Below are 22,862 nucleotides of genomic sequence, written 5' to 3'. Positions count from 1 at the left end.
GGCTATACAATTAACATCCGGTGACCCATTGAAAGGGAAGGGGAATTCCTTGCTAACAGACAAAAAGATTCCTTATAGCTCGGTCTATTCACTAAATGCAGCGTAATTGCAGAATGTACTATCTTTAGACTGTGATGACAGCTAAAGTAGTTTCGGATTCTTTAGTAATGAGAAGGTATGCAGAAGAATCTGGCAAGCAATGTATACTGCAATACGGAGGCAGTATAATACTTCCATTGTGAATACATGACCAACCTTGAGATATTACTAAAACATGGTATATATCTCCCTATTTCTTTACTTATTTTTTAGAGCCTCAGCAATTTGCACCCATTTTTATGAAAACTTTGATTATATGTAAATATTAACATAGATTAAACAAAAATCCCAAAAGCATATAAATGTGCAAATACCATACATAATGCTTTTTATCGCTATGTAATGTCTATACAAGTTATGACCTCATGTATACTTATTGACTTCCCGCATGAATTTGTATTTTAACTAAATGCACCATTAAAACATCATTCCTAGTACCACTGAATGGCCAAAAGTACCCCCCTAAATAAATAACATTTATATTTATAAATATTTACAAATATTATATACTCATTTTTATTACAAGAATTTATATTGCAAACTCATTTATATTTTTTTTCTGGGAACATTTGTCAAATGACACAAAAATAGCACATCAGTATTTCACAAAGTGGCTAATACTTGGTATAGGCAACCTATTTTGCACTATACAATAGCAGGTACACTTAGAACATTTTCTGACTATCAGCAAAGACATTTTTGTCTGATCGGTGCAGTCATTCCAATAGTTTATTAGCTTTGCTTTGCTCCAGTGAGCCAACTACAAAGGAACTTAGCATTCCATTCAAAAGCATTCTTCTATTAAACATCCCCCGCAACACACAATGTTACAAGGGTAAATAGCCCCATACAGAGTTATTTAATTATATGCAATATAAAGGGAAAGTGAGAATTAGGTGAATATTTTTCCAGTCAATTTTTTTTTTTTGAGAACTGATGGAAGACATTCTTAAAATCCTGCGACATTAATCCAAACATACATATAACCATTTCTCGTAAATTAATGAACAAAACAAAAAAAAAAACATCTTGAGAACAATGTGGTCCTTATCATACTGCATCTTGGTCAACAATAGGGAAGGACCATAGAGACCCTCTACAAAGTACCGTATTTCCTCATGTATAAGACGCACCTTTTTTAGAAAAATTTGGGGTGCGTCTTATACAGTGGTGGCAGATTTTTTACATTTTTTTATTTTTTATTTTTTTTTTTACTAAAAAGGGGACCGGAAAGGGGTCCTGCTGCTTACCTGTTTTGCTCAGCAGGGTCTCTTGATCCGTCACGTTGACACAGGAACCCAGTGGAGTCACGTGAATGCACATCGCATCACATGACTCCACTCAGTTCCTGTTCGCGCAAGACACTAATAAGCAAAATGATTCTCCGCTTTAAGTAAAAACTACCAACATACTTCAAAGTCAATCTCTCATAAATTTTATTTGATAAAAAGGTTTTGTACCGTGTTAGCCGTTGAGAAAACAGGAGAAAAGTATAGTTAAAATGATACTATTTATTGGCTAACTGAGAGTTTAGCCAATAAATGGTATCATTACCAATAAATGGTATCGCAATTAAACTCTCAGTTAGTCAATAAATGGTATCATTTTAACTATACTTTTCTCCTATAGATTTTATTTTGCAGAAAAGGAATATGTTTCCATGTGACATAAACCAGACCCAACACAGTAGCAAGGAGGTCCACAGTAGTCTCCAACCACCCATGACTAAAATCAGAGAATGTTCTGTACAATATAGTTAAAGGATCATTAACTTCCACTATTAATGATGCCTGGGTGGCCAATCGGATAAAAAGGCATGGGGATGGATACACTTGGCCACATATAAGACACAAAATCCGACGGCAGATAAAAGCCTTTAGGACCATCGAGTCTGCCCTTTTTTGATGTAAAGGCTTAGACATTATTCAGTCCATGGTCTTGTCTTAGATTCAAAATATATTAGCCTCTATCACTGCTTCTGGGAGACTGTTCCACTTATCTACTATCCTCTCTGTAAAGTAAAACTTGTAAAAAGTAAAAAAAAAAGTAAAAAGTGCCACAGCCTATTTTTATTGCCAGTTGGGTCATGATCTCTTAAGACAGGGCTTGACAAATTTGTTGTGAATCTAGGCGCCAGCTAAAAAAGTTGGGAGCCAGGATTTTTTTTTTTTTTAAACTAACAGTTGGTCAGGAGTGATCTGATCATCAGCCCACTTACTAAAATCACAGCGTTTGACCTGGAAGCACACTGGACTTTCAGGTCAGTACTGTTTTTTTTTGGTTTACTCTTTCAATGCTGATGTTCCATTGTAGCACAGCATTGCCTGATATTTAGTCCCCACAAGCATGTGGGGACAAATGTTAACCCCTGCAATGCGACAAGGGGCTCTCAGGGAGCGATCAGGCAGCAGGGGGGTGTTGGGTCTGGTCTCCACACTCATGTGGAGACCGAAGAACCCTCTTCCCTGTCCCTGAAGCTGCCTCTGGAATCTGGGACGCAATTGCTGGTCTATATAGGGGCTCGTTTTTGCTGTTGCTGGTCTGCTTGGGCTTCCAGGCAGACCACCAGCAGCAGAGCCCCGTACAAAACGGGAATTAACCCCTAAATGCAGCGATCGCGGCATTGAAGGGGTTAACGCTGCACTGTCGCTCTCATGGAGTGATCAGGCAGCAGGGGGATGTGTGTTAACACATCACCCGCTTCCCTGAAGCTGCCTGTGGCAGCTGAAAACGCGATTGCTGGTTTTCCTGCAACCGCGGTTTCAGCCTACAGAATCACTCCGTGGGAGTGATCTCAGGCTTGGGGGCGGGCTCGGAGTGGCTGTGCTGTCTGCCCAGACTCCAGGGCAGACAGCAGCAGCGCCCCCACGTGGTGACGCGGGGGCAATTTTTTGTGAATGTAACAGGCTGACAAACACCTAGGCATTTGTCGAGCCCTGTCTTAAGAGCAACATAGGTAAGCCATTAGCTAGTCTACGCTGCCATGTCTACACAACTGGTCATTTAGTAAGTAAACCTCACTATAATTTTTGTATTCCAAAGGAGAAAAAAAGGGTCCATTGTATTTCTGGTCACCAGACGGCACATCAACAAGGTATATAATAACCGATATGATAGATACATGCCAGCTCATTTGGAGGAACTGATTACATAGCGAAAGCCTCAATCAAAGATGACAACTTGTTAGTGTAGATCTCTCATAGTTGATCCGGAGAGGTTGATTTCACATAAATTAATTTCCTTCATGGGAAGGCAGGAAGCACACAGATGTGATTGTTTTACAAAGGGCATCATTCTGTGTGGTCCCGCACAAAAAAGTGCAGGTCTTGTACAGTTAGTTCTAAAAAATAAAATGGTTCTCAAATTACATCTCCTACAGTATGTACAATCCTTAAGTCATCTGTGTCTAAAATCAGACTTGATAGGTAGGTAAATATAACCATGTAAACCGATCCCATTTTGTAAATACTGGACAATGTGTTAAATTGAACGTGGCTCCACTTCACAACTCAACTCTTGACCTGGAGATTTTTCTAGCCAGATGGCTAGCAAGTTTTTGATCATCAGATACATTGATTAGGGCATAAGCAGCACACAAAGGTTCAGAAAGAAGAGAGACTACATTTTAGAGAGAACAGGTAATAAGGGCAGAGAACACACATGGAATATAACTTACACGCTTGTTAATTCCCCACAAGTGATGGTTTATAAAGTGAATCCCGTGCAGTAAGCTGGCAATAACGCTTGTTTTTTTTTCCCATAGGTAACATGGAAAAGCAAAATTAAATTGTGTGTCCTCCTATACTGCTAGCTTTAAGCCTTATAGCTTCATATAGTGTGCACTATTAAACACTTCTAGAATACAAAGGGCAGATAAGAACCATTTGGCCCATCTAGTCTGCCCATTTTCCATATGTGAAGACTCAAACCTTGGTGTCGGCTTATATTCACTATAGCCATTTGCATATCTTATGCATGTTTATGTTCCCTTGCTGTTTTAACCTCTATCACTTCTGCATAGAGGCTATTCCATGTTTCATTAAAGTAAACCTGCCTAATATTACATCTAAACCTCCGACCCTCTAGTTTTCGATTGTAACCTTGTGTTGCAACAGTGTTATTTTTGAGAAGGGATATTTTGGTGTTTCCATTTGGGATGATTTCATTTTGCGCCAATCCCTTTGGCCCACTTGTGTTGTTTACTGGTTTTAAGATGCTTATCATTAAATATTTCACAATGACTACTGCAGAGTAATTGCGAAAAGTCATGAACAAGTAAACACCTACACGCCTTCCCTTTATCACCGACTTACAAATTAAATAGGCCAATTGAAAAAAAGGTGTCCCAAAGGGTGAGACACAGGGGCATAAAAATATTTTATATATACATAATATAATATATACAGTATCTCACAAAAGTGAGTAAACCTCTCACGTTTTCTGCTGGCAGCATTGCTGCAGAGGTTGAAGGGGTTGGGGTCAGCCTGTCAGTGCTCAGACCATACGCTGCACACTGCATCAAATTGGTCTCCATGGCTGTCGTCCCAGAAGGAAGCCTCTTCTAAAGATGATGCACAAGAAAGCCCGCAAACAGTTTGCTGAAGACAAGCAGACTAAGGACATGGATTACTGGAACCATGTCCTGTGGTCCGATGAGACCAAGATAAACGTATTTGGTTCAGATGGTGTCAAGCGTGTGTGGCGGCAACCAGGTGAGGAGCACAAAGACAAGTGTACTGTGACATATTGAAGCAGAGCATGATCCCCTCCCTTCGGAGACTGGGCCGCAGGGCAGTATTCCAACATGATAATGACCCCAAACACACCTCAGAGACGACCACTGCCTTGCTAAAGAAGCTGAGGGTAAAGGTGATGGACTGGCCAAGCATGTCTCCAGACTTAAACCCTATTGAGCGTCTGTGGGGCATCCTCAAACGGAAGGTGGGGGAATGCAAGGTTTCTAACATCCACCAGCCATGTGATGTGGAAGAAGATTCCAGTGGCAACCTGTGAAGCTCTGGTGAACTCCATGCCCAAGAGGGTTAAGGCAGTGCTGGAAAATAATGGTGGCCACACAAAATATTGACACTTTGGGCCCAATTTGGACATTTCCACTTAGGGGTGTACTCACTTTTGTTGCCAAGGTTTAGACATTAATGGCTGCGTGTTGAGCTATTTTTAAGGGAACAGCAAATTTATACTGTCATACAGGCTGTACACTCACTACTTTACATTGTAGCAGAGTGTCGTTTCTTCAGTGTTGTCACATGAAAAGATATAGTAAAAAAAATTTACAAAAATGTGAGGGGTGTACTAACTTTTGGGAGATATTGTATAAAAATATTTTTTAAAAAAAACAATACATCTAGGGAGAAAGTATGAAAATGCTATGCCATAAAATCAATTGATAGCTTATAATAGGAAGCTGTCAAAGATTAATATGAAAGGAAATACAATGCTATGCTAAACCCATAAACCATCTTTATAACACTGCATTGCTTTTAACTATTATCATTAGTATTCTTATCAGTATCAGAAAGCACACGTGAGCTACGTCTCAAGGTTGGAAGTAAACGCTACTTTGTAGACACACAGTTGTTATATGTTACTTGCGCTAATAGTCACTTAAGAGATTAGACTATTTACAAAATGATTACTATTACTTTACATTTATTTATAGGGCTCCAGCAGATTCTGTAGCGCTATTACAACAGGGGTACAGTGATTACATTAATCACATTAAAATTAAGACCAATACATATATAGATATGATGATCTATCTACACATACATTGGTATATGCATATTAATAGTGTTCTACCAAACCTGATTAAAAGATACAAAACAAACTGTAAGAATTAAAGGGGCATTAATCTTTTTCATAGATCTGCAAAGTTCTCCATTCTCCCCTAGCAGTTGCATTCAGGATTGAACCCCGCCACACGCCCGGTTACTCCGTGCAGAGCCTCTGAACACATGCACACACAAAAATATCTCAGCCTATTGGCACTCTTGCGACGAGAGCTGCTGTACTTGTACTCTGCAGGGTCCTGTTATATGACGCAGCAGGCGTGCCCGTCTCCCTGCACAAGGCAGCTACTTCTATTCTGCCGGCGGCAGTGCGTCGGCAGGTTATCAATCAGAGCACCACAACTCCCCAGAACTCAGACCCCCCCCCCCCGGTCACATACTTAGGGTGCCTAATGGATAATCTCCCAAAGTTAGTATTAAAATAAAAACTAATTGGCGTAAGTGATCACGGTTTCCCCACGACCACTGGGGTTTATTGATCTCAAATGTAATATACTTAAATGCAAAGAAATAATTAGGCATTACATGATCTACACAAAATGGCTCCCCTTAATGCTTACACTTCACTAATATCTTACTAAAATACTTATATTGTTTTGGCTCTACTGTAGTTTAACATAGACAATATAATAAATATGCTTTGTGTTTAGACTGCCAACAGAACACATCACTGTGTAAACCTTTAAAACAATCGCTCACTAGGTAATGAATTCCATTGGTTTTTGTTTTTTTAAATAATACATTTAAAAAAGTAACAAAGTAGTACTGTAGACCCGGCTAGCAACCTACATTAAGATCAGGTGACCATAAGGCATTAAGGAGATTAACTCACTGCAGGGTCTTAGGCCATATTTAAAGTTCAGCTCTCTGGCAACTGTCATAGCAGCTGAGCTGTTCCGTATATTTAATCAAAGTCGGTATCAAAGCCAGATGGCCCTGGCGTGTTTCTAAGAATCTGCTACACGTTCTAACCGCTTTTTCATTATGTGACGGTTCCTGGTACCACTGAATTCTTTCTTTTGAGATCAAAAAAAACCTCACCATATAAAACTGGGCTAAAGCTCTTCAAATACCATTGGACGCTTCAAACTGTTACTCAAAAGGTTTTTCAGTTCAAGAAGACAGTCTGTTAAAAATATTATACAGAAGAAGTTCTTGATATTAAGCAACTTGCTTCCAGTTCCAAAATGACAAATATGGAAAAATAATATATACAATAATAGCAGACGTGAAATCTCAATTGGGTTATAAACGAATAGGATAGTTGCCTAGAATTAATAATTCTGTAAAACACGGCAAATACGTGTGACATTATATATATATATATATATATATATATATATATATATAGCATAGCCATATGGATATCCTGTATATGAGACAAGACCAAGGACCAATTAAGGTTTGAGTCTTTAATGAAGGATGGGCCATAATAATTTGACCAAACAGATTTTACCCGGATTATTACTAAAAGGCCCTCAGGGAGGATTACATGCCTCCTGCAATGCTATACATATGGTACGTTACAGGAGAACTCCCACCACAGTTTTATTATTTTTTTCTGTTTCAAAACGATAATAGTTTTCACATAATACAAATGCTTCTGACAACAGTGTGCTAGACAAACGTGAAATCCTGATCGCACTTACGCTAAACAATGTCCAGCTAAACAGAGTAATGTACAGCCCTACTCAATGACAGCTTCAAGGAGCCTAGTGACCTGAAGACATACTATAAAAGTTGGATGTGACCTATTATGAGTTGAGTTTTCAAGAAGGTTGTTCTTAACTGGGTGTATGGATTTAAAGCCACATTCTCAATCTAGTAAATATTTTTCTGATTGAACACCTAAAAGTCAAAGCCATGAATCAAATCTGTTTCTCTGTTTCGAACATATCAATAGTCCCTATATAGGCTGAATCTGACATAGTAGTTAATTATAACTGAAGACAAAAGTGATCAAGCCAACTGGGTTTCTGCCAAACAAAACAAGTTCTTCATCTCTAACAAACGAGTGACAGTGAACAGATGAATGTAAAAATTGTGAATTTAAATGATTACAATATATATATATATATATATATATATATATATATATATATATATAATATACACACACATACACACCATATAATCATACAGCATATAGTATAGCACTTACACTTGACAAGGTAAAAAAAATTGCCATGACATGGGACAGAAAAGTAAAGATCTTTTCAAATTCAGTGTAAATCGCAAACCACTATGAATGATAAGAAAGCGAACTGAAAGAGTAATTCTTTTCCCTTATTACTTTGCAATTAGATTCAAAGAGGAGCCTGTGCTAGAACAAAAATGCAAATCAAGGTTGCAAATAACTAGACAAACCCACTGAAGGGTAGGCAAAAAGTAGAGGTTAGGAATGACATATAATTCCACATCATCAATATAATTCTAAAAAGACCACTGCCCAGGGTTGGCACCTTCTTGCCAAGGGGCAGGTAAAGCCAAGTGGCCTCACCTGCCCCTTGACCACTCAGTAAATCACATATGCACTGGCTCTCACACATACACACTTTAACATACTAACATATACACCTACAACCTTATGCTAACACACACGCTTACACACCCATGTTAACACATAGTTCCTCTTACATATACACATCCATGCTCACATACTTACATATACATACTCACACACTTTTTATGAGCACTGACAGATTTATTGGAACTAAACGTACTTTAGTGTCGGTTATTTCATTAGCCGAGTTATTAAAAATGATCCATTCTGTTTAGCACAGGCAGTGTGCCAGGGAGGAGTTTGTCTGGAAGATTTGGCCAAGATAACAGGGCCAGAATACGTATAAAAGGCTAATATGCAGCTGTCTGAAAACATATTACACAAACTAGAACTGTTTTTAAAAAGAAAACGGCACAATAAAATGTGTTTTTAGTCTGATGCTTGTAATAAAAATGGTGGCATTAATGAACAAAAAGTAGATCTTAATCAAAAATGTCACCCTATGTGAAAACTTTTTTTCCAGGTGAAATACAAAAACCGGCTGATCAACTGCTTATTATAATTAATTGTCTCCTACCTGGAAAGGATTTGCTATTGTATAAACAGTAAAAGATGTGACTTAGATGTTTGATGTGGGACATCTGCACATTCCTTTCTATTAGTCTATAGCTGTCAAAGAGTAAGCAATCGGACAGATGCCCCACTGTGCCTAAAAAGGTGAAATCTCCCCAAACTGTACTAATGCAATCACATAAAAAACTATGATTGATATCTTATTTGGACAAACCCAGAAAAAAAGCATTCAAAAGAGTCAGGTTACAGCATGCATCTTGCCCTCCCAACCTTTGCTTCTCAGTTTTGTTACTTCGTACTCTGGTTGTACACTTCATATTTCACTTTACACTATCCTGCATGTTTTCTTTAAATCTCATTTACTTTTAAGTCATTGTATTTAGTCTTAACAATAGGGGTCGAAGTTTGTTTCCTTCAACAGATGTAACCGTTCTCCAAGTCATAGCTTTTGATGCATACAGATGCAATACACAGGGTATTTTCTTATGCCAATACTAAGGAACTCCCTGGCTTTGACGCAATATCTCTGGGTGAAGAGCTGCTCCCTATGGTCTCCAGGTCAGCCGATCCTCCAGAAGAGGGAGAGCTTCAGGTAGACTATGCTGGAAAGTTTCCAAGTAAGGTTATACTCATACCTGGGAACTCTCCGCATTTGGCCTGTAGAACTACAGGAAATGCGAGATTCTCAGAATCTCCGGGTCAACACCCGAATCCTCCGGTTCACGGAAGGGGGGTCCTGACACACCCCACTCCCCACCCATTTGCCCTTTAAATGGGAGTGTTTTTCCCGTGATATTAGCGGACAGCGGCAGGAATGACCACTGATCGCAGCGGGACCGCCCACTGACGTCAGTGGGCAGCCCTAGCCTTGTCTCGCAAGGGTAGGCACCAGGTAGCTGGAGCCCACATGTTCCCAGGTATGCTTATAATGTCATAGCCCAGCACATGCTAGAACATCATAGATACTGCCTGACAGGTATATGGGAATTAAGCAGCTAGTTAAAGCCCATATGAAGTAAGGGGTCCCTTATAGGATGAAAGTGGTCATATGTATTTTGTTCCTTAGCTTACACATTATTTTTTAATAACTTGTAAGAGTCACCCCTGGCCAAGTCCCCCACAATGAGACAAGACATGCTGGGGCACCCAGCTCCCATTGTTAGAAATAGTAAAACATTCACCACAATTCCATGATTTACTCATTGGTGTCATATACTCCAAAATTACAATGGACCTCCTGTTTTTTCAGTCTTGTTTTCCTTTTTTCAACAACCCTACTGCTGACACCAGCATTTTTAGCTCCCACAAAACGTGAGGCGGTCGAAGAAAAACCATGTATATAGCAGAGGATGTTAACTGGCAGAGTTAAGCCAGGAAGGGGAAACATTTTAGGAGAAAGTTACACAGAGAGAAAATAGGAGACAAGATGGATGGTGTTTAAGTGTCAAAACAAAGACATAAATAATGGACCATGAAATTGGCATTCATTTATCCTGTCATACAAGAACAATGGAATATTCAAGAGACAATACGTTAAAAAGCAAATCATAATCTTTTTAGATACGATATTTAAAAATATGTCTGAGGTTCTCAAGTTATAAAAAACAAGAAAAAAAAATACAAAATTAAGACAAATGAAAGGAAAGGCACATTTTTATGTGGAAAGAAATGGAAAACCAACACAGATGAAAACCTATTGTCTTTATTTAGATAATAAACAGAAACTTACTGCCAAGAATGTAATTTCCTTGTGTAAAGCTTCTAGCTGTCACTTAGAAGGTTAAGTAAAAAAATTAATGAAGCCTTAACATGTTCAGTACTTGAGTGCTCATTACTAAGGATTTTTATTTTTCTCAGAAAACAGAAACAATAAAGTTGATAAACACAAAATGTACATGTTAAAGTCAATTCAGAAAGGTCCCTCTATAACTCAGAACATTCTTATTTCAGTAAAGCTCCTGAATGCTGACACCAACACCTGAACGAGAAGATTCAATGAATTTTAGCTGTTGAGCCAACCCCACTCTAATTTTAATAACTACTACTAACAGTCCATTTGTATACATACAGCCATAGTAGAAATAAAAAAACATATTTGAGTATTCCCATGTTAGTTGTTATGTTAGTAAAACACCCATTGTTGTTATTTCTATATTGGAATGTCGACTATTTATACATAACTTATTTTTTCAGGCTCCCTTTTTATGACTATGTCTATCTATAAACGTATAATCGTGATGATAAAAAGTAATGGAACTGCCTTGTTAAAGCATCATTGTAAAATAACATAGGCTAACTTAACTATTTATGTGGAACAAAAGGTGTCACTTAAGACCAGTTAGAGTTAAGCCTCCCAATGGGTGAGGTCACAACACACTCATCACCATGTCATGCTACGATTATGAAAGCGAGTTAGATAAACAAGGAACTAAAAAGCAACTGAAGGTGTATTCTCACTCAATGGCCCCCAGCTAAGGAAGTATGGCTGATATCATATGAGACTCTGTTACAAGGGCTTGGAATTCACCGACCCCAGATATGCTCCATTGCATCTAAAAATTGGCAATTTTTCCCAAACGAGGGATCCCTTTTAGGAGAGTGGCCAGTGACGCACAACATAACCAATGTTTCTTCTACACTCTATTTTAACTTCTTTGTTTGACCAAAGGTTGAACTGTTATAAAGGTACAGACGTGGAATTTTTGAGGTCCATAACTTACCTTGTGACCTTAAAAATGGGTAGGGTACCCAGAAATCAAGTATTTACGTAAAATTCTCATGAATGTTGAGTATATGTTTGTATCATTGTTCTTGACACCACAGAAACATATGCATTCACAATTTATATTGATACAAATACACTCTGATATTTTGTTGATATTGGTCCATTAGGCAAACATGAACCAATAGAATTCAAAACGTATAAAAGAAAAAACGAAAAAACCAAAAGGGTACTACCGTTTAAAAAAATATCTGTTTTATCAGCCAACTATAATTACTTTTCCTATCTTTAAAACATGAATATGCTTGTCTGTTCATAGTATAAAAAATGACTGGGACGTAATGATAATTTTAATAAAGCACTTTACTGGATACCAGCACACTCCCCACATTTCTAATGGGAGCTTTAACCTCTGAAGGCAGCATTAGCTCCCACACAAATGTCTGTACCACTCCCATACACTCCTATTAAATTGATTTTTTACTCTAGAAGGAATTCAAAGCAGTCCCGGCAAGCCTTTATATGAATAAAGGTCTCAGTGTAAACCATGAAGGGGAGGATATGACAAAAAAGAACATACAAACCATCTTTCACCTGTCCACTTTCAAACTGTACCACTTTTAGCATTGCTAAATAAACGTAATAAAACATACAGGTAATTCCAGGAGGGAGATAGAAAGGGATCCTAGATTTTTAAATCTGGCTCCTAACTTTTCGTGCCACTTTATAGTAATCTCTATGGTTATAGCTCGGTCTTGTTCCTTTCAAGTCAGCTCCTTTGTGTTGGCTTCTTTTGAGAACGGTTGTTTTAAAATAATTAAACTGGGCTTCATTACATTAATTTATATCGTGCCAGCATATTCTGTAGCACTGTTACAATTAAAAAAAAAAAAAAATGTAATCACACACAATAACAAACTGTACAAAAGAAGAAAAGGTCCCTAGTCAGTGTTTGAGGGGCAGAGGACTGCTTGGATGGGGATGTGTTCATGGGCCCAAAAATACCTTTTAATTTAGGTTAGTAAATCTAATCTTGTCCCTATAATGGCAACAGTTTAGGTCAGGGTTTTGGCATTTTAAAATCAACTTCACATAGAGAGATCACATAATCTAATAGCTTCAATGCAGTAGCACCTTGGCTCGTAGGACAGAGAAACTTTTTTCTTACAAAATCATAACCAGGAGTAAACGGAAAGCCCCTTACATATTTCACACTTTCGCTTAATAATAGGCATCATTATGATACATAGCTCATGTTTTTGGGGTTTTTTCTACCCACCTCCCCAATCTGGATCCCAAGGCAGCACATCCAGGGTTATTATCCATGCACAACATAACTGCATCCATCTCAGATGATGATTATTATCTTTTATTTTTATAGCGCCAACAATTTACGCAGCGCTCAGTAAAGTAGGTGATGCATAATTGTGTGACCTAACATTGCAAGAAACCAGCTAAAAAAACAACGTCAATGGTAAGTGCCTGAATATAGAAACAGAATTTGACAGCAGATAAGAAACAATCAGTCCATCAAGTCTACCGATTTTTAAAGCTGACATAATAGAATTCAGGATAGTTTATTCTGCACTGGGAGGGGTAGCCTGTAAAAATCTATAGATTTAACCAGTAATTTCCCCACAATACATGGTTGTATGTAGTTAAAAGGCACCTAAATATTTGCCATGACAATACTTGTTAGGAATGAGGAATGTAAATCAGTAACACGTGCTCTAGATCTCTGATCACTCCCTAGTTTAAGGAGAAGGATAAATCAATTTATGTTATCAGTGCCAATTTATCGAATGTATAATCTGCCTGTAATAATGAGGCAATTCGAATGCATTTTCTTTTAGGGATCAGTGAATTCGCTGTACCAGCATGCGCTTACAGGCATTAAGCCCATGCTTCCATTGATATCTTGCCTACAGACAGGGTTCTTACGTAAAGAGAGAGGAGTTGAAACTCTTACAGAAATGTTTCCTTCCCGACAGTATTTTTGCCTCTTGTGTACTCGCTTTATTCAAGTTAAAAGCTTCAATCTGATTGACCTTGGTTCATTACACGAAAAGCAAGATTTTTTTTTTTTATTACATCACAGCAAACATCAGAATTCCTTGGAGTTAACCCCCACAAGGACTATTTAACTTAAGAAGTCCCAAAGGGAAAATGATATGTTAGTGACTAGTTCAGCTTTGCCACAAAGCCAATTAAGATCTGCGAGTAAAAGGTGACATATAAACATAGCAGAAAAACCTACAATTTTAAACTCTAAGTTAGCAGATAAAATTAAGTGTGGTTGTAATACGTAGGGTAGTAGGCACTAGACTTGTGCAAAAGAAACCAAAAATTATTTGGGCATATTTTCAATTTTGGTCCATTTGTCCAGCAAAGACCATTTCCTCTCATTTCGGTTTGGACAAAATTTAGAGCCCATTCACCCTCACTCATGCTCACACTCTCTCATTCCATCTCTCTTAATGTCTCTCTACCTTCTCTGACAACCCTGTGTCCCTGTATGCTTCTAATATAGTCTTCTTTCTACTTCTGTGTTCTTTCTTTGTCCGCTCCTCCTTGGTATCAGCTCCATTATTCAGATACTCCAAGATGCTAGAGACATTTGAGACATTTGAGGTAAAAGAGAGGTGCAGAAACGCTTCTCTTTCTCTGCGTCTCCAGTATTCTGGCCTCTTGGAGAACTTCCACAAAATGGCAGGGCCACTGTGAGGACCATAGGGACAGCCTTCCCCTGTTCTTCCAATCAAGGGGAGAGGGTGTGAGGAGAGGCTCCGTCTTTTTTGGGGAAGAAACTGGATAACGTATGCTGAGACTGGGGAGAAACAGGTGAAAAAAGGACAGAAGGACATGAAGTGGCAGGAGAAGAAGCAATGCTGCGGAAAAGAAGACAGGGAGATGGAAACAGTCAGTGGAAAAAGTAGAGAGACATTTGGAGCTCTCTGCTTTATTTTTGCTTGTTCATTAGGACCCCTCCTCATTTTTGGACTTTCATACGAATTAACAAAATTGGCAAATTTAGTTAAAATGAATCTAGTCTAGTAGCCAATGGACGCTCAACTCACATACTTGCGGCAGTCAGTGGAAATTGTGGGGCCCTCCATTTTATGCAAAGCGCTACCTACATTCGGCACATTTCATGAATGATATCAGTTTAAACAAAGACTGATCCGCGTCCTTCTGACAAGAATTTGAACAAAAAATGGCAAGCGTATTAAAATACATGCAAAAGAGCAGGTTTTATCTTGAAAACTTACACACAAAACTTCTACAAAAGGGCAAAAAGGAAATATGAACCGGGCCTACATGGATAAGCGCTCATGTGATTTAACGGTGAAAGGTTATAAGCCAGAAACTTTCTAGCTCCTTTTATTATTATTATTATTATTATTATCCTTTATTTATATAGCGCCAACAGTTTAAGCTCCTTCCCAAGTAACAACGGCTCTTCTTCGTTCTTTTCTAATAAACCCAGAAGGATGACAATTCTACAATGGCAGTGGACGTATTTACATGTGTATGTATGTGCAAACATTAACACATCATAATCATACCTGGGAACTTTTTGGCTCCGGCAGGACGCTGACCTTGGTGGGAAACACCCCCATTTCAAGGGAAAAATTGGCGGGGAGCGGGGTGTCAGAGGATTCGGGTCTTGAACCAGAGGAGCAGCGCTCGCCCGGGAAATCTCCGGGTCAAACCCGGAGAGTTCCCAGGTATGATCATAATACATTGGGGGGAGTTTTCCTGCCAGTGACCGGCTGCTTTAAGCCAGTCACTGAGGAGGGATGGACGGTGGCTCTGGAGGTGCAGCTTCTACTCAAGGTGTTCTTTTTATTTATTTTTTCTTTCCGCTAAAGAATGAATCTTAAAGTACATATAAAGTATATAATATGCATTCTTTGTTGGGGGAGCTGCACGGGGCACTAGCGTGTCCTTTTAATATGAAAAAGGTTGAAGCACAGAGCTTGCCCTGAGCCACACTAGGGTTTGCATGACAGCTAAGACGTGGTTTCTGCCTCTAGTTAATTATCTTAGGCTCCTGTTCATTTCAGGTGAGAAAAACAAAATGTGTTGGCTAATGGAGGTAATTAAAAGTATATCTTGGATGTGCTCCACAGAATACAAATAAAACAAAAGTGGAGAAATAGGAACAATCTGCTTCACTCGGTACAATAAGTATTTTATGCAAATAGTATATAAAGAGGATACTGTCAACATAGAACTTAACTGATCGTTTCTGTTGATGACCTATTAAAGACAATACATTAAAGACAATACATGAGGATGATGTCATGGAACCTACCATCCAACCACCACAGGAAAACAAGTTTGGACTTGAATCAAGACAAACTGTTAGCTTTTATTTATTCTTTCAGCAGCTTCATCTTCTTGATTGTTTAGGAACTGCAGTGCTCACCTGACCCAGTCAATTAATAATTTAGTTTCAATTGAGCTGCAATTAGAGAAATTGGCTAATTTAAATTCTGAAGGTTTGTATTTTAAAAAGGACAATCTTCTTACATATTTAATTACAACGAGTGCAAATGCATATAGAACTAATGAATGAAATCTTATACCACGCCTATTGATCATACACTAATAACCATTCTGTTTGCTGAAGTAAAGTAAACAGTTTTGCTTCCAGCTCCGTATCATAGAGGCACTCAATTTATGGACTAAAGCAAGATTATAATTTAAAATTCTGTGAAATTTAGAAATGTTTGATTATGCAGAGTACTGTAAGACATTTAATATGCCCTATATCAGTTAATATAAGGCTAGAAAAAATTAGTTTGCAAGTTATATCTTTAAAGTCATTCTATATTAAGACCTTCACTTACCTATTTGGCTAATCTAGCCACAGGGACCTGTTTCCAATGTCCAATATAATATCACCTTACTATAAGGCACCCTTGATCAGACCCTGTGACATACTGAATTATTATTGACATTAGTTTTTCCTAGAGTTAATCTATTATTATATATTATATTTATGTTTTTCTTTCATTAATGCCAGTGGTGTAGTGGGCCTAGGCCAACTAGGTCTGATCAGGCTCCATGTAGCACCACTGTTCAGTGGAACAGTTAAAAAGGAGATCGCTGATCTATAGCTGCCATGCTAATGATCTGCAAAACACTTTCCCCAAACATCAGGTTGGTGCCTAAATGTGTATGGTTCCTAAACTGTACAAAACATTAATAAACCATTCCTTTCTAGAAAGAAGCAAACAAAATCAAAACTGTAAAATTAAAATGTTTAAGTCACAAGGAGCTCTTTCTGCACACAGTAGGGTCTATTAACCTCCTAACCCCAATTCTCCATAGGCCAGCACCAGAGCTGCCTGGCAGAGAGTATACCACAAGGGCATAGGTTGCGACAGATGTGCTTTGCTGAGTTAGGGGGCCGGGAAAGCAATAATCTAAATATGTGCAGGACTCGTTTTACTCTGTGGGTAATAATCTGACCAAATTAGCCCAATACAGTAAATCAGTAGGTGTTTAATAACAGAGATAGCCTGTGCTACAATCATTGATTGTTGGAAACGTATAATAAAGTCAAACAAAAAAATGCGATATGCTGAGATGAGAATTGGGATCTCAAATAAGAGTTGTAAATCATTAAGCCATTTATGGCCTATATTAAACACATGAAATCACTAAACCTATAAAATGAATATGGACTCCTTTTTTTAATAACTGGATTCCCTTAAATTAAACAGGAATTTATTTTAAAAGTTAAGATTCACATCAGGGAGTCCTCTTGTACTTTATTCCTAAATTTTCCAGTAACACTTGTACAAGAAAGCAAGATGTCTTCTTCTCTTCGGCGTGTCTTCGGAACGAACACGAAAACGCACTCTTCGTGTTCGTTTTCATGTTCGCCCGAAGACGAATGCACAAGTCTAGTAATAAGTACATGTAGCATATTGCTATTTTATAAGGGCATAAAAGGCCCCCCTTATGTTCTACACTATTTTTTCTTATTTTTGTACTTTGGGGCAAGAAAGGTTTTTTTATATGTACTGTATTGGCTCGGATATAGGCCGCCCCCGTGTATAGGCCGCACCCTAAAAGTTTGGTGCTTTTTTAAAGAAAATTTTTTTTTTATTCTGGTTCCATAACATTGCGTAGGTGTCCCCCGCCGGCCCCGCAAGACACCCTGGAGTCTGCTCTGGTAAGTCTTGGGGGCAGAGGTAAAACGCATCGTGCGGACGTTCACCGCTGCCGGTGAACGTCTGCACGATGCGCTTAGACAATCTCCCGTGCCAGCACTCCCCCTGTGGGAAGTGCTGGCAGGGGAGGCTGTCTGAGCGTATCAGAGAGTAGGATACGGGTCTCCTGCACCGCTGCGGGCAGGGCCGGCCCAAGGCAAAATGCCGCCTCGGGCGAATTTTAAAATGCCGCCCCCCCCTTATCTACCCTTCCTCTCCCTCCGTCCCTGCTGCCCCGCCCCCAATTATCTACCCTTCCTCGCCCCCCCCTTGTGCTTACCTTTCAGCAGTCCTGCGGCGAGTCTCCCTGTTCGGTCTCGGTGCCGGCTTGTAATGCTGAGCACCGGCACTCAGCATTACAAGCAGGCACCGAGACCGAACAGGAAGACTCGCCGCAGAGGAGAGAGAGAGGGGCGCCGAGCGGGTACTGACAGCTTGGTAAGCGAAAACCACTCGGCGCCCCTTTCTCTCTAAAAAAAAAAAAAACAAAAAAAAAAAGTGCCGCCTGGAGCGGTTGCCCCACTCGGCTCCATTGTCGGGCCGGCCCTGGCTGCGGGGGATCTGTATCCTAACCCTGCTGCCTGCCCGGAACTGCATGTCCTGGGCGTCGGGCGCTAGACCCCGAATATAGGCCGCACCCCCACTTTAAAGACTTAAAGTGGGGGGGAAAAGTGCGGCCTATATTCGAGCCAATACGGTATATAGAGCGGGGCACAAGGTGGTTGGGAACCAGATTTCCATTTTATCTTTATTTTATTTTTCTTGGAACTGGATGGTCCCCTTTATGATGTCATGGTGATAACACTTGAGTCTGTTATTTTTTAACTATTACATTTATATTGATTCTTTAACTGTCTAAATATGTCTATGTATTTTTAATATGTTTTTTATGTTTATCACTCATTTGTTTACTATACACAAATGCCAAGAAACGGTCTGGGATTTTATAAACCAACACAAGTGGAGGGAGACATTCACTGTTTTGTCTGCACACACCCAAAAATTTTCCCATCCTATTGCCCACACATTATTGCAAAATGTGCTCCTTCCCATTGGCTCCAATGTGGATAATGACAGAAACAGAGAATGTGACAGAAGATAAGAACCATTTGGCCCATCTAGTATTATTGTGTTCATTTTCAAGATAGAACAAGTCATCTTTCATATCATCATGTCAACCTCTTTGTGAAAAGGGTTGAGAAAAGGCAAAGCTTACAGGGAACTGTTGCTGTTACAGTCTGACATATTATAAAATAAGTTATTGAAACTACCTATGACTTTGTGTTTGTCAATCAGTGCAGCTTATGATGGCATTTTCGGTCCTGAAGTTCCCTTCCTTCTCTTTCCCACCCCTACAAAGGCTGCACGAACCATTCAACAATAATCATCAACAACTTTACAGGTAAAGGAAAGCAACGTGAAGGCATTTTCTCAGTTGGAACACAAAGGTGTTTTTCCTCAGGGATGTTCAAGGTCATATTAATGTGAGCGTAAACAGGTGAAACCCTCTATAATAAATAAAACAGAAACCAAATACCTTGTATAATATTAGCATACCATTTCCATGAGGCAGATCTAACAATTATTAAGCCAACGACTTTCTAGATTTAGCAGGCAAAGCTCGTTCCTTATCAAAAGCACAAGAAACAGTTCTGTAGTGTAGTGGCTATCGTGTTTCATTATTAATCGAGAGATCCTGTATTTGCAGAAAGAGCTTCTGTGGAAGAGCTATATATGACCACATGGCCTTTTTTTCATTTTAATTGTAGATTTACAGATTTCGGATAGCTCATTCTATAACCCAGAAAGTTGTGCTTCATGGTTTATAATTGTTGGTAATCCTGAAACAACACACACACACACGTAACAAAAAACGAGCCTCCTGGTCTGGGCTGCCAAGAGAAAAAAGATTCACGAATAAACAGCATTAAAGACAGATAATTGATAATTGGTAGTCTCATCCACCCCTTAGATTATTTCTTTTCCATACTTAGCTTGTAAAATGTTGTTCTTTTGAAGCACAATAAACATGTGGGTAATTTCTCTTTTGATTGTATAAACCCATACTGAAAATGATGAATGAACACAATAAAGTGCTTGTTAAGTCTGGAAACATGGATTTACTTTCAAGCCGTGAGAACAAACACTGGCTAATGTAATTAAATCATCCAGGAAATAATAGGCCATTACACAAGCTTCGCCCATTCGCTGTAATCGGGAAATGCTATATATGTAATCATGAGTTTCTATTCTTGGGTATAATTTATATGATCACATATTTATGGGGGAAAACCAAATTTTTTTTCCAAATAAACCACCTTGCACATATCTTTTTGTGTATTTTATTCGCCATGTCACACAGACCTGAAAAACACAACTGAAGTTGATCTCCTTTTTTGCATCTAAGATGCAAGTGTCCTTTAAAAGCTAATAAAATATACTGGCTCCGTTTGTTTATCCAAACAGTGGAGTGGCACACCGTACGGCTCATGGCTGTACTGTGCTGACCCATAATATCGAGAAGAGGCTAAACGTTTGCAATGGCCTTTCCAGTTGTCGAGTAAGACCTTCCATACCTATTTGAGGACAGAGTTGCCCCGTCATTCCGTTCATGCACTCCTCAAAATGGAGAAGATGCCAACTCTTCTATGACAGTTATATTTATTTACTAAACCATGAGCTGTCAGCAAGTTGAGATGGAGCCCAATGATCCTTTATGAAAGGCCAAGGCTCAGCAAATTTCATGCAACATAGTTAAAAATTGTAATATTATATAAAATGTAATCTTACTGTATCTACTAAAACACACAGTTTACTTAATTAATCTCAAGTGAAATCAGTGATTAACTACCCTGATACGGTTTAGACTATGTATTCTATTTGTCAATTTTTTAGTTATTTTTCCTGTTTTTTTTTGTCTTGTTCCACATCTCCCATGGTGTATAGTTGCCAGCCTAACATCACTAGGCAACCTCTCGAGCACCCCCATGCATGTTTTATGGGCACTGTGACTCACACACGGCCTGTGTTACTTGCCCTTTTCTCAAAACAGACGTCGCCACAAAGGAAAAATGAAACACTACTTGGTACAGCCAACAACGGAGCAAAGCCTACGACCAAACCATTTGTTTATATCTATGCTTGATGCAAACTACAGATATAAAAAATGTTCCAGTATTTTTCCAAACCTAAAAGGTTATATAATTTATATATTGTATTTCAGCCTCCAGGTGTTAAAACTGTAGTTCAGAGACATTGTGCGGACTGCTACACCTCTGAAAATGATCCCAGGGAAACCTGGGTTCAAATCCTTAAGTTCCAGTCACAGCTGGTACTAACATTATATATATATATTTATTTATTTTTTTAACAAAAATATGGAGTACCGCAAAAAAGATTAATACCTTTTTTTGGACTAACATTCCATTTTAAATACAAGCTTTCAAGAGTATTAACCCACACATATAGTGTGTTTTAAGTATGGTCTCAGAAGTTTTTGCGTGTTGCGTTACCAACTGAAAATGGAATAATAAATACACATATTTTTGTCCCTGCTCACACTGCCCAAAGTTGTCCGCTGATAAGGTTGTGCCTAGGAGGCAACCCTAATTTTTTTAGCAATTTTAAAAATAAATAATTAACGATCACAAAAGAGAACAAAATAAAGAAATTAAACTGGTGTATACAAGTACTTCAGTCCACAAATGGTTGACTATTACCGTTTATTGAATCTGTCGATAATTTTGCGGTAAAGAGTGGACAGCCAGACGCGTCCCTTCTGTCACACGACTACTAAACCTTCATCATGTGTATTAGCATCTGCTGGCTAAGAGGGTTCAGCTTAGTTAGGTTCTGGCGTGCCAGCAACTAGGCCTTTGTACTTGTTACTTGGTTTAGTTTATGTAATGAATTCAGGCAATGTAGGAATTTTAAGCAGATTTTATTCCAGATTTGACACACCTTTCTGCAGGGGTATCCCTGCTGATCCAGTGGTCATGGAAACCTCTCACGTTGTACCATGGAGATTTAAATTTCAAAGCTTGAACGGCTGCGTTCCCCTTAGTGCCTGCTAGCAAGTGGGGAACAGTATTTCGCTTGCACATTAACACTAGCAGAGATGGTTCAGGGCTTCTGGAAATTGAGTTGCTGTTGTAGATGCACCCAATGTGGTCCTTTTTGTAACATCGCAGGCAGCACCGACAACTGAATCATACTGAATGAGCGATAAAGACATACAAAGTTGCACTGTTCATACCAGTTCCGAATATTTGAGAGGTATAGATTCTTGCGAAAAATACAAAATTTTATTCCCCGTGACGGAAAAGTGTAACTATAGTTGGACATGGCTGGAATTATGAAAGCACACAAGCAAAACATCGGTTTGTTTTGGTCTGTCGATACTAGTTTTTATTGAATGTATGTACTGCAAGAGGCTGCGTAAATTGTTGGCTCTATATAAATAAAAGATAATAAAATATAACATTATGGGACACAGCACCCTCAATATTCATCCCCCTTTTTTTTTATTAAAAAAAAATACTAGTGAAGCCTCACCTCCAAAATTCTAATTATTACACTAAAACAAAAAAGTTAGCACAGCACCTGTAAGAAAGTTGTATGTCATTGGATATCTTATTATAAAGTTGGACAGAAAGTGTTCCAAGTACAAGAGTAAAGGAAGTGTCTTTAACCACTTTTCTGATCCCCTGATCAACAGACTCTCTTACCTTGGTGATGATCAGAAGCTCTCCATGTTCTCTCCCACCTTTTAAGGTAAATCCCCAAGGAGCTCCACCGGTAATTAATACATCCACAAGCCTGTAACCTTCAAGAGTCTTTCTGTCCACCATCACCGTGTGCCCTGGATGCAGCCTCATATCCTGACTTAGGAACCTCTCCTGTCCAGTTCTTGAGTCCAAGTTATCCAT

The 22,862-nt window shown here is 38.9% G+C and overlaps 1 protein-coding gene across 1 annotated transcript in view; it reads right to left on the bottom strand.

The window, feature by feature from the left end:
* LOC149280152 (protein Shroom2-like) overlaps positions 1–22,862 on the bottom strand; it is a 96,140-nt gene extending 73,278 nt beyond the window's left edge. Inside the window, exon 1 of the mRNA XM_089500770.1 lies at positions 22,662–22,862. Within this exon, the coding sequence (XP_089356896.1) occupies positions 22,662–22,862 (201 nt within the window). The remainder of the gene's footprint in view (positions 1–22,661) is intronic.

Source organism: Sceloporus occidentalis, unplaced genomic scaffold (genome assembly GCF_023333645.1).
Source record: "Sceloporus occidentalis isolate IW3139 unplaced genomic scaffold, rSceOcc1.0.p SCAF_159, whole genome shotgun sequence".
NCBI lineage: Eukaryota > Metazoa > Chordata > Lepidosauria > Squamata > Phrynosomatidae > Sceloporus > Sceloporus occidentalis.
The sequence above is the reverse complement of the archived record's forward strand: the minus strand, read 5'-3'. Positions and strand labels throughout refer to the sequence as shown.